This window comes from Hyperolius riggenbachi, chromosome 2 (assembly GCF_040937935.1).
Source record: "Hyperolius riggenbachi isolate aHypRig1 chromosome 2, aHypRig1.pri, whole genome shotgun sequence".
Classification (NCBI taxonomy): domain Eukaryota; kingdom Metazoa; phylum Chordata; class Amphibia; order Anura; family Hyperoliidae; genus Hyperolius; species Hyperolius riggenbachi.
This window is the reverse complement of record NC_090647.1, coordinates 49587984-49607283: the sequence shown is the minus strand read 5'-3', so window position 1 is coordinate 49607283 and position 19300 is coordinate 49587984. Positions and strand designations below refer to the sequence as shown.

The 19300-nt window shown below is 44.4% G+C and overlaps 1 protein-coding gene across 1 annotated transcript; it reads left to right on the top strand.

Moving 5' to 3' along the window:
* The first annotated feature begins 312 nt into the window (after positions 1–312).
* On the top strand, positions 313–18454 carry FZD4 (frizzled class receptor 4). Its single transcript, XM_068264853.1, has 2 exons — positions 313–1115; positions 16265–18454. Exons 1-2 carry the CDS (start codon positions 867–869, stop codon positions 17588–17590), a joined length of 1575 nt encoding a protein of 524 aa, XP_068120954.1. The 5' UTR covers positions 313–866; the 3' UTR covers positions 17591–18454.
* Positions 18455–19300: the final 846 nt, after the last annotated feature.

Genomic DNA, 19300 nt, shown 5'->3' with positions numbered 1-19300 from the left:
CAGTGTGAAAACCCCCAGAGAGAAATTCCCTTAGCAACAGAGGAAGCCTCATTAACCCTACAGGTCAAATAGGAGGGAGGCTTCCTCCCCTGGTGGAGCAGGTCACTCAGCTGGGCAAGGAGAGGGTTAATAAAAGTAGCCCTGATAGGAGAGGAAACATGAGCTGTGTGCCTGGACTGAGCCTCAATGGATACCGTACCATGGGAGCAGGAGTCTCAGCCTCCCTCCCTCCCCTGCTCTGCCTCCTCCTCTCCTCTCACTCTCTCAGTACAGTTAGGAGCTCAGAGCAGGCTGGATGAGGCAGTGTGAGGTTGCTGGGATCGCAGCTAGAGCTCTCTGGATCCGTCCATCTAATCTGGATTGTTGCTATCCTTGCACAGATCTCCCTCTCGCCTCCGGATTGCTGCTATCCTTGCACAGATCTCCTTGTCGCCTCCGGATTGCTGCAGCCTGTTGGATCGCACGCGCAGGGGAAAACTCCGCAAACTTCTTCAAAACTTTTTTGCAAACTTTTTCCCCTGCAGTAGAGTGCGGACCGTGCAGGCGATCTGCTCCCTCTGCTCTCTGCAGGCATTGCGGGACTCGGACTGTCTGGATTGGGTTATAACAAGTGCATAAAGGAACGATCAAGTTTTGTTGGGCTAAGTTGCTTTTTGTTCCCATTTTTGTGTTTGTTCTGATGAGCTGTTGGACTTTGGATCGCCCCTGAGCTTTCTGCTAGCAGCACATCGGGTTGCCAGGACTTCTCACTTGGCTGCCAGGATTTGAAGCAAAACTAGAAAAAGCTGCGAGCTGTTTGAGATTTTATTGCGATTTGAGAAGTTGTGATCGCTCAAGGTTGTGGTTCTTCTTCTCCTGGACCAGGGATGGAGCCGATGCTGTGGTCGCTGGTCCTGTACCTGCCCGTGCTGTGTTGCCTGGCGGTGGAGGTCTACAGCTTCGGGGAAGAGGAGGAGAGGCGCTGCGACCCCATCAGGATCTCCATCTGCCAGAATCTGGGCTACAATGTCACCAAGATGCCCAATCTGGTCGGGCACGAGCTCCAGACGGACGCGGAGCTGCAGCTTACCACCTTCTCCCCCCTCATTCAGTATGGGTGCTCCAGCCAGCTACAGGTGGGTGCCCTCCACGCAGCTGCTGAGGTGACCTCCCCTCATTGCCAGGGTCACTTTCTTCTAAATGCTCATTACACGGTCCCAATTACTTTAAGTATCAGCACTGGGCCAAACACTGTAGATGATGAGTGATTCTTTCCATGCTGGGGCAATAAAAGTGACAGGGTGAATACTCTCCTAACAACGAAGGAAGATGGGTGACGACGACCACCACAAGCGCTCCTTGGTCCATCTACCTTGTGGACGGGTACCCTTGATGGCGCACGATGGGTGCGAACAAGAGTTCAAACGATTGCGCCATTTTGCGCGGGATTAGTTGGGGATCTTAAAGATCCAATCTGTTGTGACGTCGTCACCAAATGTTATGCGTAATCGTGCACCTTTATCCACGTCGCAAGATTGCAATAGCCGGTCGTCCGTAAAAATCGCATAGTGGGTAGGGGCTTTTAGACCTGATGTTTTTGGTAAATTGTAGTACTAGGAAGAACCTTTGCTTTTTTTTTTTTTTTGTTTGTTTTTTTTTGTTTTTTATATATAAAGTTGACACCTTTTCTCAGGGCTGTGGAGTTGGTACAAAAATCTTCCGACTCCTTAGTCTAATGCTTACCAGGGCTGTGGATTTTGTACAAAATCATCCAACTCCGACTCCTCAGTTTATGAAATCACTAACTCCAGGTACCCAAAATTGCTCCAACTCCGACTCCACAGCCCTGCCTTTTCCAGACCAGCACGTCTAGGACCAGTGGCGTAGCTAAGGAGCTTTGAGCCTCATTGCAAGTTTTACATTGGGTCCCCTATGCTAGTAAATGATTAAGATGAAATGGGGAGCTAGACAAGATAGCAATTTTTGACGAAAGTGCAGAGCACACCATTGGCTTTGCTAATTAAAGCATATATTGTAGCAGAACAGCACACACTACATCTTACGAACCATCACGGTCCTTCATCACGACACCTGATGAAGGACCGTGATGGTTCGTAACATGTAGTGTGTGCTGTTCTGCTACAATATATGCTTTAATTAGCAAAGCCCGTGGTGTGCCGCCTCTTAACTTTCGTACATTGCTTATACTCAGGGGGGCGACCTGAGCGAGGATTGGCACCGGCAGTCCAGGGACCTGTTTTCCCTGTTTGGGTTCCAGCACCGTGTTCTTACACTTGCAGCAAGAGCAATTTTTGCCCACTGCTGATGGTCATCTGTCTTGTTAATGACCAGCTTGTTATTAATGATTACCACTATTCAACACAGCTATAGAAGTGATCATTACCAGCACAGAACCAATAAAAAGCTAATACTGCTACTGAGGGGGGCCCATCTGGCCTTGGAGTGGTCGCAACATCTGCACCCCCTATCGCTATGCCACTGTCTAGGACTGTCCTTGTGAAGCAGGACATTTGTGATTGTATGTTGTTAAAAGCCCGCTTTTGTTGTTCTGATTTACTGCATTAGTCCCCTTCAGGGTGCCTGGTCTGGCGGGGGCATAACCTGCCGACTGGCACCCTTCTCTGGCAATATGGGTGCCCCAGCCAGCTCAGAAGTGGGTGCCCTGCTCACAGCTGTCAGCATCTCATTTTCAGAGTCACGTTGCCTTCTCTGAGATAAATGCTTATTACATAATCTCGGCTTATAATTACCGTGGCTTATACATCTTGTTTGTTTTTATTTTTTAGCACTGCCTGAACTATAGATGATGGTTTAGTACCAGCACTATCCTCTCCCGTGTTATGTTTGTACAATAATAGTGATAGGCTGCCCAACAATGTGCCAACAGAACTACAATTGTTGATGCAGGTTTGGAAACAATTTAAATACCTTTTGAAAACATTGGCACATTTGCAATGCAGTGCCTAGCAGTGATCAGTCTGCCCATTGGCTGCTGGAATTCATTAAGGGATCACTTTAGAATGTGATTTTGGGCATTGGTTGTGCGGTACAACATAATGCAGCCATCGATTATATACTTCTGCCACCCAACTGATCAATTTTGCAATCTTAACTGTCACATTAAATTGATCGGGCATTTTTTTTTTTGGGGGGGGGGGGGGGGGGGTAGTTTGTTGGCTTGACGCACCAAATCAGGGGTGTGAATACAGAGGAGCTGGTAGGGGGGCCCAACTACTACTTCTTCTACTGCTTCGCTCTCTCCGATAAAGGGTTTCATGCTTTATATGAGGGGTTTTTTCACTACTCTTGCTCCAACACTATGGATCTCCCTTCCTCACCCCCCCCCCCCCCCATTAGTTTCCTGCACCTTCAACATCTTCAAGAACCCTCAAAACGCACTTTTCACTCTGGCCTAACCCCCCAACTAGTGCTCTACACCCGCAGGTGAATTCTGGTCCCCTACCTTTCATGTTCCTACCTCTCCCTCTAGAAGCCTTCGGCAGGGTCCTCCTCCTTGTGTCTCCTACCGGATCATGCACCTCCATTACTGTGAACCCATGCTATGCATCTGAGTGAACCTAACTTGCCTAATCTCCATGCGCCCATCCAGTGACTGACTAAGCATTACCTGGTACTCATACTGTGCTGTGTGATCTGGTTTGCATGTATTCCTGTATTGTCCTGTTGCTGTATGTCACCCCTAAATATTGTCTGTAACCTTAACTAATGTCCTGCGCTGCGTAATATGTTGGCGCTTTATATATACAATAAATGATAGGTGTAAAGATTGTAATGGCCACGGTTGTTTTATGACCCTTGTGAGATGGGTCACCATGAGTTGGCAAGGGAAAGGGTGTAAAGATTATTAGGTCAAAGTTTTGCTAGGTGGGCTCATGATTTGTAGTAACTCCCCTGCATCAAATGCTGCACTGATTAAAATCAGAGCGTGAGTACCTGTAGTGCGTACAAGAGAACTCGTCGTTGGGAGACTTGGGTGCAGGATGCGGCCGATATACGGCTTGCCCTGCTCCTGCACAAGTCCCGGTGGCGCTAATTACTATCCCCCCTCCGGGTTCATGTGGATGGTGGGTAATGATGTAATTCAGCTTCCAGCGATTGCTGGCAGTCAAATTATAGTTTTAAATGTAACTTTAGCTCCGTCTTCTGACAGCGCCGAAGTTACTCACTGTGCGCTGCTATAGCTGTAATTCCTATTACGGTCTATGGTGCCGACTGTGCTCTAATCTCCTGCGCTGTTATTACAGCGCTCACCTGTAGCACCTTGTAGTTGTACATCAGGCTCCCTTTATGCCTGTGCTGGAAGCTGGTGTGATTTCTTCTGCCGGTTTTTGGATTTGAGATTTGGAGTTGCTAGATTTCCTCCTATGATTAATACCCAAGTTATCCAAACTCTTATATGTACTCGCGGCCAGATGGATTGGGGATCTCCTTCGACGAAAGATCGTATCCCCCCTGATCCATCTGGCCGAATCTCCTAGTGTCGTCTGAAATGAATTGTCGTTTACACAGTCACAACAAATTACCTGATAATGTCAATGGGAATCAGAATGATCCTCCACGATATAATCCAACATGGTGGTCGTAACACCACGTAAAACGACGTCATGGGATATTACAAAAATATCGTTCAGCATGAAAAAAATCATTTGCAAAAATTGTCATGGCCATACATGCTTTGTTTTTCGTTTGGGGGTGGGGGGGGAGGGTTCCTGATGTCTGGTGACTGTGATCATTTTGATCAAATTTGTCAGTGATGTATTGCTTCAACTTATCCGATGAATTGACTTTCACTCTGGACTTGCTGGAAAATCTTTGTGCGATTGGGGAGAGAAGTTGATTGCCCATTCCATTGAACTGCATCAAACTGTACAATGCGTACGGTTCAATTGATGCTCGATTAGCTTTCTGCTAAGTGTGCATATGGTAGGAATTGTTACATTTTTAAAATAGTTTAAAAGGGAGGTGGCAGTAGACTTGCCTCCCAAAGAGACTAAAATAGTTGATATTCAGTTGAAAAAATATTAAATTGATAAACTCCGTACAATGCAACACGTTTCACGGGCATTAACCCGCTTCAGCAGGAATAAATAGGAGTGACTGTCTTAAAACTTTCAGCCAGAGGCGCTTTTGTTGTCTGAGAGTCTTAAGACAGTTACTCATTTATTACCTGATGAAGCCGGTGAATGCCTGTGAAACGTGTTGCATTGTTTGGACTTTCGATTTCAGAGTTTTTCAACTGAATATCAACTGTTTTAGTCTATTTGGGGGTGTTCAGTCCACTGCTACCTAAGTCATAAAGTCCACCCTTGGTGGAGGAGTGTTACCCCTGTTTGTTTCGTTCTACAGAGAGAAACTTCTTAAAGTGACTCTGTAACAAAAATTACAATGTTTTTTCTACCATCCTACAAGTTCCTAAACCTATTCTAATCTGTTCTGGCTCACTGCAGCACTTTGTACTATCACGGTCTCTGTAATAAATCAATGTATCTTTCCCTTGTCAGACTTGTCGGCCTGTGTCTGGAAGGCTGCCAACTCTTCCGTGCTGGTCTGTTCCTCTATGCACACTCCAGTGTGTGTTTTATTTACATAAGCCAGCAGCTTCTCTGCTATCTTATCAGTGATAGAAGAGAGCTGGATAAAAATCCTCCTCTGTTAGGCTGTGAAAGTAGCTGGCTGACACATACTGAGGAATTACAAACACAGGCACATGCAGAGCTGTCTGCAGGAAGCCTGTAATGTTCAGTGCATGAGAGAAGAAGGGGACAGAAGGTAAACACACAAATGATCTTTTAAGATTCAAAAGGAAAGCTGTATACAGCCTGCTTGTGTATGGATGTATTTTCTATGTGTGGACATATTGTAGATCAATCTACTTCCTGTTTTGGTGGCCATTTTGTTTGTTTATAAACTTTTTAAAACAGTTTTTGACTACTTTTAATGCGGCGGGGAGCGGCGAAATTGTGACAGAGGGTAATAGATGTCCCCTAACACCTAGGTTCTCAACGTGTGGTACGTGTACCCCAGGGGGTACTTCTGATGGTTCCAGGGGGTACTCGGGCTTTATATACTTAACCAAGAATAATAAATTAAGAGTTTTAGAAAATGATCAATCTTATTTAAACACCAAATTAGTGTTTTAGCTAATTAAAAGCAATGGTTAATGCATGGAAATTGTTTAGAACCAATTATTATGTACTACGATTAAATATATATTTGTCAAGGGGTACTTGTGATAATGTTTACTATGCTAGGGGGTACTTGGTGAGTACAGGGTTTTAAAAGGGGTACATACCAATAAAATGTTGAGAAACACTGCCCTAACACACTGGTATGTTTACTTTTGTGCGATTTTAACAATACAGATTCTCTTTAAGGTCAGGTTTAATCTCCCCACCTGCTGATACAGTGATTACATTTTTTTCTTCTGAATGTACTGAAAATCCTATTTGTGCTAATATACTACTCTATTAGGGGCTCTCAATTTCCTTTTTGGTTTTTTTTTAAGTACCTTGTTCTGGTAGACCTCTTTTCTCCTCGCCTATTTTTATCTTGTATGTGTTGTAGTAGTGATTAAGTTTATGACTCGTTTAATCTTTATCATGTTATTGACGTATGCCCAGTTATAATTGAGTTTTGTTTTTTTACTGGTGGAAACCCCAGAACCTGCGTCATTCCAGAAACGATCATTTGCTACTAAAATAGATCTTTCTGTTAATATTTAACGCCTTACTTACCATGTTTGCTTTTGTCTACTCATAAACGTCAGTGTGGTGGCTGTTCTTTCTGACAGTAGGAATAACTTTAACATTGACTCCACGAAACCCGGTCGGCATGTGCTTTGTACGGAGCAGGTGACTTTGCATGTCCGACCAATGGTGACTCAATACATCTGCTGTAGCCTTCTCCTTCCCTGCTGGCCAGGATCAGGAGTGGATCTGCCTGATGGTAATGCCTGGACTGACCCACAGCTTAGTGCAGGAAACATTAGCATTCCTTATTACTGTAAACAAGCAGGGGGGTGAACCAGTTTAAACTCCAGGAAAAAGCTGCATAGTTGTCTTTGTTGACTGACTGTTTACGGTAAATAGACCTCATGCAAAAGCTGATTGCATGGCTGCAGATAAAAATAATAAAGGAACCCATAAATTACTTTTTCCATGGAGGGATCAAGTGAAGGACTTTATTGGAAGATCAACTACAATGGCATTCATGTAATTAAAGCATCTGGAAATTTGGGTGCAGGGCAAAGCCGGAAAATGGCTCACCCTCCTCCTGCAGAAGTCCGGGCGGTGTTCTCCCTCCAGGTTGCTGTGGACTCTAGGGAAATCTGTAATTTGGTTTCCAGCTATGCATTTGGGAGGAGTCACCAGCCAGTCTTTCTCTGTGAGTATGAGTTTAGGGCTGACCCCACCCACTTCCTGTTGCTAGGAGATTAACACTTTGTGGCCAGCAATACTGCTACAGCTGAAGAGTCTTGCTATAAATTCCCAGCTAGTCCCCTTTCATCTGCAGCTCATGTTCTGTCTATAGTAACCACCTATTGCATTTACAGCAGCTACATCTTCCTTATGTGACATCCATCTACAAGAGCCTCCATACCCCTCTCACTTCAGATGTCCTTTAAACAATTCACATTGCCTGGCTCCCCCATACCTGTGTCTTTAACACTTTTAGCCACAGACCCTGAAAAAACCTACAGATCAGGTGCTCTGACTCAAGTCTGACTGGATTATCCTCATGCTTGTTTCAGGGTTGTGCCTTAGACATATTGCAGTCTCCATATCTTCCTCTCCTCAGGTTTCCTTTAAGAATAACACACACAAATGCTGCCCAGTCTGTATTTTTACTGCTACTGCTGAATCCCTCTAAATATGAAGCCACTACTGAAGTGTGTTTAAATTATCTTAAAATGAGGCTCTCGAAACCTACTTTCTTTAACTGATACCTTGTTAAGATCCTGGCATGTCTCAACATTCTTTATAGTAAGAAGTTACTCCTCACTGGATTATACACCTGTACCCAGTGTGTGCTGGTGAGCTCTGCACTATATTATGGAGTATATAGGGACAGCTAACAGTCTGGGAGGAGATGAGGAGCATGTGGGAACGTATTATAAGCACATTTTTCATACAGAGGTCAGCACACACTGTAGAGTTTACATTCAGCTCAGACACAGACTGTCTCATACTGTGAATACTGGAGGTGGCTTGCCAGGGTTCTAACATTGCAAATATTGCATTAGTGATCAGATACCTATTGTTATACACAGCCCACGTACATGTTAAAGGGAACCCGAGGTGTGACTGATATGGAGGCTGCCATATTCCTTTCCTTGTAAACAATGCCAGTTGCCTGGCAGCCCTGTTGATCTTCTGACTAGTGATGCTCAAATCCGGATCCGGGAGACACCCGGATAGTTGCTATCCAGATATCTCCCAGTAAACCTGTCCGTCCCTGGCGCCTCCCACGATGCGGTCCACACGCATCACGTGACTACAAACACTTTCTTCTTCAACCCGGAAGTAAAGGGAAGCCTCTGGATCCTATAGAGGCTTCTTACGTTATTCTCCGGGCCCCCCATGCCACTCCCAGACCCTCCAAAGATTACTAACAAGGTCTTGTCGGTAATGTGACTGGGGCCGCGCAACTCTTCAAGCAAGAACGGGGCCATACTGCGTCTGTGTGAATACGTCCACTCCTGTACGAGCAGCTGTGTGCTACTGCACAGGCTTGAACGGCTGCAGCACGTGGCAGAAGGGGATCGGGGCCCTGATCAGCTTGGAGGGTCCTGTGCAGCAGCGGGGGACCAGAGGACAGCCTGGGAAGTACTTGTATGTGGTTTTGTTTGTTTTAATTTTTTGGGGGCTTCAGGTTGTGATCCAGCAGGAATAGTCCTCTGAGACTGCTGTGACATTTGTACAGGTGCGCACTGCGGAATATAGAATTCCTTCCATCAGACCTCCCAGTATAGCTAAAGAACCTGTTTGCTGCATGACAGGTACTCTTTAGGGAATGAGTAACTAAGTTTGAAGCGTCCTACTTCAAGGTTAAAGTTGTGTTTGCGAGCCGGTCTGGATACTTAGACTGTTTTTGTAGATTAGCGTTAAGAAATTCTCGACTGCAGTGTGTATGAGGTGCAGATAGTTATCTATAGTTAGAAGCTACAGAGGCCCAGAATTCCTGTTCAGAATAGAGGGAACGTTTTACTAAGGTACAGCTTATATTTAGGCGTTTCTGTCAATTGCTGGAATGTAGTGAGGGGGGGGGGGGGGGGGGTGGAATAGATGCCATAGTTGGAATAGAGGAAAACCTATTTGCTTTAGTAATGACACAATAAAAACTGAAACCGTTTTAAAGACCGGAAGATCTCCAATGCTAAAGCTAAGAACTCAAAGTGTGCAGTTACCCCATGCTATGAAGCGCGCAATATGAGAGGCTGCTGTATACTGAATGCATGACTGTAAAGTATAGTATGGCCGCTATTTAGAGGTCCAAAGCTGTTTCAGAACAGGGGTGTGAAGTTAACACTAGTCCAGTTTTTAAAGACTGTGAGATAAAGTGGACTTGAACTCTTGCACAAGACAGAAGGAAAACAGAGAGATGCACCCTGAATGTATTTAGAGAGTTTAGCCTGTCTAATTCCCCCTCCTCTGTGACTAAGCACAAGTTGTCATTTATTCTCTCAGCTGTGTCAGCTTTCTGCCTCAGCAGAACAGCTAATTTATAAACACAAGATGTTAACCCTATGTCTGCTTCCATGAAAGCAGGAAATAGACACACTTCAGATTGATTGCAGGATTTGTATCAGCTGTAACAAAGAAATATGTTTTCTTTAAAGGTTATTCTGCTGTTGCTTATCTTTTAGAGCAGAGAGGAAGTTCAGAGTTCAGGTCCGCATTAAAGGGATTTTTACACAGAGAGAGAGAGAGAGAGAGAGAGAGAGAGAGAGAGAGATAAGCCTGGTATACACATCCAATTTTACTACTTCCATGTAGCATGAGCGCTTACCTACTACTGTTCATAGCATTCAAAATCTATTGGACTTCATACTACATGGAGGTGGTAGAACACAGGGTCCTCATAAACTCGCTCCTTTCAAATAGCTTCCTTCTGGGCATGAGCGTGGCTGTGGCTGGACTTGGCATGTGTGAGTAAGTTCTGCACATGCCCAGTAGAAAGAAGCAAATCCTGCAAAGAGGATAGATGTTTATGACTGGCATCATTCTACTGGGCATGCATGGGCCTTGGTTGCACATGCTCAGTCAGGAAGTACAGCCAGGCGTAGGGATGGTCAGTGAGATACAAATAGTTCTGAGTTTATGCAGGATTATTCAAATTCTCTATGCAGCTTCAAAATGCACCAATCAAATCTTGCTAAGGTCGAGTTTGATTGGTTTTTCAGTATGCAGAAATTCTCATTCCAGTCAGACTTCAGTCCGAAACACGTGATCTGCATGCTTGTCCAGGATCTGTGGCTGATAGTATTAGGGGAGGAACACACTAGGCAGAATCACATGTGTTTTCCACTATGTGCTATGGAAACTGCATATGCAGTTCTGCCTAGTGTGTTCCTACCCTTACAGACACAGGATCAGGGGACAGCCAGGCAATGTGCATTATTTAAAAGTAAATATGACAGTCTCTGAATAACTCTCACCTTGGTTTCCTTATAAAATGGCCCTGAATTCTTGCTCAGGATGCTCAGGACACAAGGAAAAAGGAGAGAAATGCACTGTGTGTGTTTAGAGAGAAGAGCCTTTCTAATTCACCCTCATCTTTGAGTAATCACAAGTGTAATTTGATCTCACAGCTGTGTCAGCACAGAAAAAAAGGCAGTCCTCCGCACACATAGCTTATATGTAAGCACAGGATGTTGTTTTTATTATTTATTATTATTTATTGTATTTATAAAGCACCAACATTACGCAGCGCTGCACAATAGATAAATGGGGTTAACATACAAGGTAGAACATACGGAAACTCACAACAAAACAAGATCATGCAAATGATTTTATAACAGTACAGTGTCATAGGTCAAAATAGAGACTCTTCTAGTCCACAAGAGGGGTGATTGTCAGTAAGATTGTATAATCAAGCTGGAAACACTGGGAGGAGGGCCCTGCCAGAGGCTTACAATCTAAAGGGTGGGGGTGGAGACAATAGGTGCATATGTTAAGGATGTTAACCCTTTATCTGCTTCCATGAAAGCGGGAAGTGCATGCTGTAGATTTTGCTGATTTATTGCAGTAAGCTGTAACAAAGAAATGTTTTTTTTAAAGGTTATGTTGTTGCTTATCTTTTAGAGCAGATGGGAAGTTCTGAGTTCAGGTCTGCTTTAAGAGGCAGTGAAATTGCCACACTACCCATGTAAAGGGGCCCATACACTCAGCCGATTTTCTGACCGATCGATCGCAAATCGGTTGGCCAATCGACTGATCGATGGGCGATTTCGATCGATTTCGATGGATTTCCATCGAACTGGCAGGGTGGAAAATTTAGGTTGATCTGATGAGATTGCTTATCAGTTTGCATTGGCCATAAAGGACTTCCGAGGCCAAAATTACTAAAATGACACTTTACCTTTTTATTATCAGAATCCACGGAGGACGCCCTGCTCATCCTCCGCTTCCTTACGCCGTCGATCTAGAGTCTTCGGTTTCCCCAGGGCTTTGCCCGACCCTACCGAACGGGTCGCATCCATTCCACCACTAACATGGCCGCCGCCTTGATCCGCGGCTGCGCAGTACGCTTTGCCGCGAGTGCGACTGCGCAGCCTTTAGCCCGCCTCCAGCCGCGTAGTGCTTCCCGGCATCCTCCTGAAGCGTACGTCGGGCGCGGCTGGAGGTGGGCTAAAGGCTGCGCAGTCGCACTCGCGGCAAAGGGTACTGTGCAGCCGCGGATCAAGGCGGCGGCCATCTTAGTGGTGGAACGGATGCTACCCGTTCGGTGGGTTCGGGCAAAGCCCTGGGGGAACCGAAAACTCTAGATTGACGGCGGAAGGGAGCGGAGGACGAGCAGGGCGTCCTCCGTGGATTCTGATAATAAAAAGGTAAAGTGTCAGTTTAGTAATTTTGGCCTCGGAAGTCCTTTAATGGAAATCTGATGGCAAAAAAATGCCATCAGATCGAATTTCAATAGATTTCAAACTGAAGTCTATTGGAATTCTATCCTGGTAAAAAATTGTTCTAAAAACGCATCAGATAGATCATCAGATGCATTTCTTATCTATCTGCCAATCTGACGAGTGTATGGGCACCTTAAGTTAGCCTTTAGGATCAGTAGTCTGGCTTGCAGTAGCTGTAGTCAGACCACTTCAGTTTTCAGTCTGTAGCAGTGATGGATTGCGGTGTTAAGTATCCATGGTGTTAAATATACCCTGCGCAAGTTGAAGTGTATATAGCATATTAGAAGGTTTGATGGTATAGATGCTCTGACCGGATAGTTCAGATTGTAACGTTCATAGCTTGAAAGTTTAGGTGTTCCTTATTCGTGGTTGGAGAGTTTTTTAGGTTCCACATGATCTTCGCTTGGCATGTTTAGCGGTGTATGGTTTGAGTTCCCGCATGCTATACATTACCGTAGATTACACAATACATGGATGGAAAACCTAACCCAGTGCAACCCAAAGTTTTGGGGTGTCTCTCTGCCCCATTTATTTATAGCTAGAATTTTATAAATAGTAACAGGTTAGATGTACATGCTCTAATCCTATCCCATCTTGACTATTGTTCTGAGTTTACCCTGCAGTCTGCCAAAAACCAGACTGGCACCTCTACAGTCCCTACTGAACTCTGCTGCCCATCTCATCCAACTCTCCTCCTGCTCCTCTGATGCAGTCCCTCTCTGCCAATCCCTCCATCGGCTACCTATTACCCAAAGGATCCAGTTTAAACTTCTCACCCTATCATACAAAGCTCTTCATAAGTGGTCACTTCCTTGCATTTCCTCAGTAATCTCCAGATACCATTCCACCCGCAACCTTCACTCATTCCAGGAGACCGTCTGGTCCTCTAGCTTAGTTCCACATCCAGGATTTCTCAAGAGCCTCGCCTCTCCTTTGGAGGCCTCCCCCCACAGCCTGTCCCTCATGCTTCTGATGTAGTAATTTATCATATGCATGTGTACCAGTATTGATGATGTCCCAAGCCACTCATCAACAACAATGTCTGGGAGCGATTAAAAAAAAATTAGTTGCTCAGACCGCTCTGATGGTCAGAAAAGCACTCCGAAAACGCTCAGTGTCACAGGCCTCATTCCTCCTCATCTGTGACTAATCACCAACGAAATTTGATCTCTCAGCTGTGTCAGCTTAAAAATTTCCTCTGCCACAGCAGAGCAGCTTATTTGTAAATACAGGATGTTAACTCTGTCTGCTTCCATGAAAACAGGAAATTGACACACTGCAGATTTATTGCAAGATTTGTCTCAGCTGTAACAAAAAAATGTTTTTCTTTAAAGTGGATCTAAACGTTTGCTCATTGCATAATTGTGTTCCTTTCCTATTGTTTATAGGGCATTCCTCAAGCCAAATACTTATTATTATTATTTTTTTTCTGTTTTAATACTCCTATTCCCTATAAACTAAACAAGCCTCGCCCACAGCTTCTCCAGAGTGCCTTGGCATTTGCAGACAGTAGCAAGGGCTTATGGGAGCTCAGTCTAGGCAGGAGGAGGAGGAGGAGGAGGTTACTAGCCAGAGATTTCAGAGGCAGAGGGGAGGAGGGAGGAGTGGGGAGTGAAGTTTTCACAGGCTGAGGGCTGGAGATATAGATGTGTGTAATGTGACAAGCAGAACATGGCCGCTCTCATTGTATCACAGGAATAAATAATTATAAACTGTTGAAGCTGTTTGCAGCTAGATTTGCTTTAGATAAGATATATAGACCAGTTACTTGTTATAGTTAGTTTTTCATCTCGGATCCGATAATGCTGTTACGAATCTTTTAGAGCTGAAAGGAAGTTCTCAGTTCAGGTGCGCTTTAAGTGCAACTCATAAGAGAAAAGTAAAGTATTTGCAGGCGATGACGGCTGCACAACAGCTCTGCGCGATTCTATCTTGCCAGCAGCCCTACAGATGCACTTTGGCTTGGTGGTTAGTTAGCTGCCATGAGATCCACTTTGACACTGTGCACACATTGTTGATATAAGGATTTCAGCTCTTTGTGAGAGTGACAGGCTGGTAGGCAGGAATGTGAGGCCCGATCTGTTTACTTGTGATTTTTCCTTCAGCCCTTTTTGTCTTTCCTTTTTCCCCCCAGTCTGTGGGAGACTGATTAGGAAGCCTGCTAATTTCAGCTTGTTAAAGGGTAAGGAAGAAAAAAAAATGGGACATATTGAATTCCCCATTAGTGAGATCTCAGTGATAATTGCTTAAAGACAGCGAAATGAAAAGAAAGTGAACACTGAAACCAGAGGAGAGAGGGAACTTTTAACAAAGAGACAGTTGAAAGATTTCCAGTTGGATAACGGGACCCCTCTGCCGGTTTTACCTATGGGTGGGAAGATCGCTGATAAGCTTCATGATAACTCACAGTGGTTAATCAAGCAAAGCAAGCAATTTATAATATGGGCAGATTAACCAAACTCTGGCCTAGAAGAAGGTTTAGGTGGAAAATGCTTGAAAAGGTGAAAGTTCAGGCGTGGGTATGAAATAAATCATTGTTCGCCAGGAGCTTTTGTTTAGCCCCAAACCTGATAATTTAGTTTACTTTGGGTCTTGTATTACATTTCTGAAGGCAATCTTGCCTGCCTTTTAACAGATTGAGCTCTTTGCAGGTTGAGCAGGAGGGGATTAAGTTGGCCAAACAAAATGTCACTGTAAAGGAGGATGTGTGCCAGGCGGTGTTACTGGCTCGGTTTAAGAATTTTTAGTAAAATAGTGTCGTCCCCCCCCCCCCCCCCCCCCCCCATATGCACACAATAAAACATTTATTTTTTAATTTAAAGTTTTGTTCAAAAGTAGGAGAGTGTCATGGACATAATCCAGCTAGTCCAAACCACACCCTGTTAGTCACATGGGTGTACAGCAGTAAAATGATTGCTCTTAGCTGAAGCCACACCTCCTTGTCAACTGACAGTTGTTCCTGGCTTCAGACCGACTGGAAGGGAACATGAGAATTTTATTTTGTGAAAACTGTGGATTTAAACAACAAACAAAAACCCTTATTCACATAAAATGGTGTTCTATTAAAGTACTCCTAAATTGAGGGGGGGAGGGTGTGAATGAAGCCCATTAGATAGTTTCTCCAGAGTGTCCAGATGCTGCTCTTGTCCTTGGGGTCCCTTTTGTTCCCCTTGCCCCGTCCTCTACGTTTTCAACGGAAACTTTCGCTCGAATACTTGGGGTTACCGGCACGATTCAGAAGTGGAGCAGGCACAAGTTTCATGAGCCTTTTTCTTTCACCGAGCATGCGCTGTCAGAATTGCTCTGTGCTGATCAGAGGAACTTCTGGAAGGCTTGGGAGTTATAAGGTCCGGGTAGCGAATCAGGAACTTTATTTTATTAAAACTGCTAAAGCCTGATTGATTGCTCTGGGAAACTGCTCCATTTTTACTGGTTTTCTTTGCACTTGTGTTGGTAAATCAACTTCTGATGTTCTCCTTGGTGGCTTCCTGTCCTGGGCCGGCCCTGGGGAGCACAAGTCTCTCCTTGACTTGTGCTCCCCAGGGACCCTGCAAAGTTTTGTCAGCATAGCAGCTCAACTGGCCACGCCGCTCTGTCCATTCTCCCCATCTTCATCCCTGCTCACTGCCTTTTCTTCATGACCTGTTGCAGTTCATTACGCAATAACATGCGAATGGTCATTGAGCAGAGGGGGCTCTACGAGGATGAAGATTAGAGTGCACGGGCTGAAGCAGTACGCCGGGACAGGTTAGTGGCAATGCTGACGAAACCAGTGCCTGGGCCCCATGGATTACAGCAAAGTTGAGGGTGGCAGTCGACTCAGGCCCGGGGGGTAAAATGGGTGGGGGGTACTGGATGGCCCCCCAGATTACTTTTTCTCCCCATTGTGGAACTGTTCCTGTCCACCTTACAATTAAGTTTCAGCTCGTCATTTAAATCTCAACATTGGCCTTTATTTTTCATGACTTGATTTAAAATTAAACTTGATTTGGGCATGTTGGATTTATTTTTTGTTTTTTTCCTCGACCATAAATTATTGTTCATTGCTTGTTTTTATATGTAAATGTTGGTTTGTTTCTGAAACTTCTAATCTGAGATTTTTATTTTTTATCTTTTTAGTTCTTCCTCTGCTCTGTATTTGTTCCGATGTGTACGGAGAAGATCAACATCCCCATCGGCCCTTGCGGTGGCATGTGTCTTTCTGTCAAGAAGAGATGCGAGCCGGTCCTCAATGAGTTTGGATTTGTGTGGCCGGAGAACTTGAACTGTAGCAGGTTTCCACCGCAGAATGACCACAATCACATGTGCATGGAAGGTCCAGGAGACGAAGAGGTCCCCCTGCACGGTAAGACGTCGCAGCCCGGAGAGGACTGCTCTGCTTTTGGCCCCAACTCTGAGCAATACACCTGGGTGAAAAGGAGCACGAGTTGTGTCCTAAAGTGCGGATACGACGCAGGACTCTACAGCCGCCTGTCTAAGGAATTTACGGACATCTGGATGACTGTTTGGGCCAGCTTGTGTTTTATATCCACAGCGTTTACGGTGCTGACATTCTTGATTGACTCTTCCCGCTTCTCTTATCCTGAGAGACCTATCATCTTCCTGAGCATGTGTTATAATATTTATAGCATAGCTTATATTGTGAGGCTGACCGTGGGCCGGGAGAGAATTTCCTGCGACTTTGAGGAGGCTCCGGAACCTGTCCTCATTCAGGAAGGGCTGAAAAACACAGGATGTGCCATTATTTTCTTGCTGATGTACTTTTTCGGAATGGCTAGCTCCATCTGGTGGGTGATTCTGACGCTGACCTGGTTTCTCGCAGCTGGCCTCAAGTGGGGACACGAGGCTATAGAAATGCACAGTTCCTACTTCCACATTGCTGCCTGGGCTATTCCAGCTGTGAAGACCATAGTCATCTTGATCATGAGGCTCGTGGATGCAGATGAGCTGACTGGTTTGTGCTACGTTGGCAATCAGAACATTGATGCTCTTACCGGTTTTGTCGTTGCTCCACTTTTCACATACTTGGTGATTGGGACGCTGTTTATAGCAGCTGGCCTTGTGGCTCTATTTAAAATCAGGTCCAATCTTCAAAAAGACGGCACCAAGACAGACAAACTGGAAAGGTTGATGGTGAAAATCGGGGTCTTTTCAGTTTTGTACACCGTCCCAGCCACCTGTGTGATTGCTTGCTATTTTTATGAAATATCCAACTGGGCCATTTTCCGGTACACGGCCGATGACTCCAACATGGCTGTGGAGATGCTCAAGATATTCATGTCTCTTTTAGTGGGTATCACGTCTGGAATGTGGATCTGGTCAGCCAAGACCCTTCATACGTGGCAGAAGTGTTCGAACAGATTAGTGAACTCTGGAAAAGTGAAAAGAAAGAAAAGAGCTGATGCTTGGGTGAAACCGGGCAAAGGCAACGAAACTGTGGTATAGTTGCTTGCGACCCACTTTAAACTTTGAAAACACTGCCCTAAATCATACTAACTTGCTGTTACTGAAGGCCAAGGCCTTGTGGGTCATTGGTTAACCAGACAGACTTCCTGTTGGAGGAGCGCTCTACAATCAGCGTTGAGCTGGATATCGTATATGTGGTTACCTTTATACCTTGCTTTCATGTAAAGGTTGACCTAGAGGTAAAAGCTGATGGCCTCAGGAAAAGCGAAGCTTGTCTTGATCACTTGTGACAGCTCTGTGACTTGTCACCACTGGGGCCTTTTTGGGCCCTCACCTTTTTGTCTTTTTATTTCAGTGCTGCATGAAAACCTTTTTTTTTCTACTTTCAAGGTTACATTGTGGTAAAGTCTTAAAACTTGTACAGGCATGGAAGGCTGCTTCTGAGACAACAAGCTAACGGACATGTCTACAAAGCAGTGATAAAGTGCTGAGCACACCTTATCCTCATTTTTATGCAGCATGGCATGATGACGTGACTATGGCCCAGAGTGTATTTTTAACATATTTAATTTTTATCTATACCTTTTGCCAGTTTTAAAAAAGGGAGAGCGACTGAACACTGGAAACCATACTAAGAGTATAACTCTGGTGCCTTACGAATTGAAATATTTGTATTTTTGTTTTCGGTGTTTTGACCTAACCAGGTTCCAGATTAGTGAGTGCTGCAGATTTCTATGTGTGAGCTCTGTGACTGCCCCAGTTTTCTTAGTACCCATGTATTTCTAAATGCTGTGTTAAAAGACCACTGTCACTAAAATTGTAAAATTTAAAATACATGTAAACATATACAACTAAGTATGTTTCTCCCAGAGTAAAATGAGCTTTAAAGAGAACCAGAGACTAAGCACCTTCATGTATTTTACCATATATATCAGTGAGAACATTAGAGAAAACGCCTACCATGCTTTCTGTTTCATTCTGCACTGCACAGCTTGTTTCTTATCAGCCCTCATAAAATCCCAGACTGACCATTCAGTCTTCATTTGCTATAATGACTCAGTTATAATGATTCCTGAGCAGAGCCAGCAGAGGGCAGGCTTGGGCTTGAAAAGTCACCAGAAAACGCACTCAGATATAAAGATTCCTGAGCAAAGCCAGACTGAATGCTCAGGGATTTTATCAGGGCTGATAAGAAACAAGCTGTGCAGTGCAGAATGAAACAGAAAGCAAGGTAGGTGTTTTCTCTAATGTTCCCACTGATATATATGGTAAAATACATGAGGGTGCTTCGTCTCTGGTTCCCTTTAAATGACTTTTCTACTATAGTGCTGTCAATCAAAGTAGGTAGTAGAAATCTTGAACTAGCAGGTTTTGGACTAGCTTATCTCTTCATGGGAAATTATTGCGGTTTTCTTTATTTCAAAAGCACTTAGTGAATGACAGTTGCTCAGTCAAACTGCCAAAATAATGTGCAACAGTTAGGGGGCAGCCAGCATCTTTGTATAGATCCCTTCCTGGGATTACTTTGTGAAAATAAACAAAATGCTAATGATCCCTGATAAAGAAATGGACTAGTCCAAAACCTGTCACATTTCTAATACCTATTGTAAGTGACAGCAACTTAAGAGAAAACAAACGTATGGCTCATTTTACTCGGTTAGAAATGTACTTCTTAGTTGTATGTGTTTTCATGTATTTTACATTTTACAATTTTCCATGATGGTAGTCCTTTAAAGGAATCTTGCAGTA

Excerpts from the sequence above, each read along its gene's own strand:
- FZD4 (XM_068264853.1), top strand. The coding sequence starts at position 867 with ATGGAGCCGATGCTGTGGTCGCTGGTCCTGTACCTGCCCGTGCTGTGT. Across the intron at positions 1,116-16,264 it reads GGTGCTCCAGCCAGCTACAG|TTCTTCCTCTGCTCTGTATT; the intron begins GTGGGTGCCCTC and ends TTATCTTTTTAG.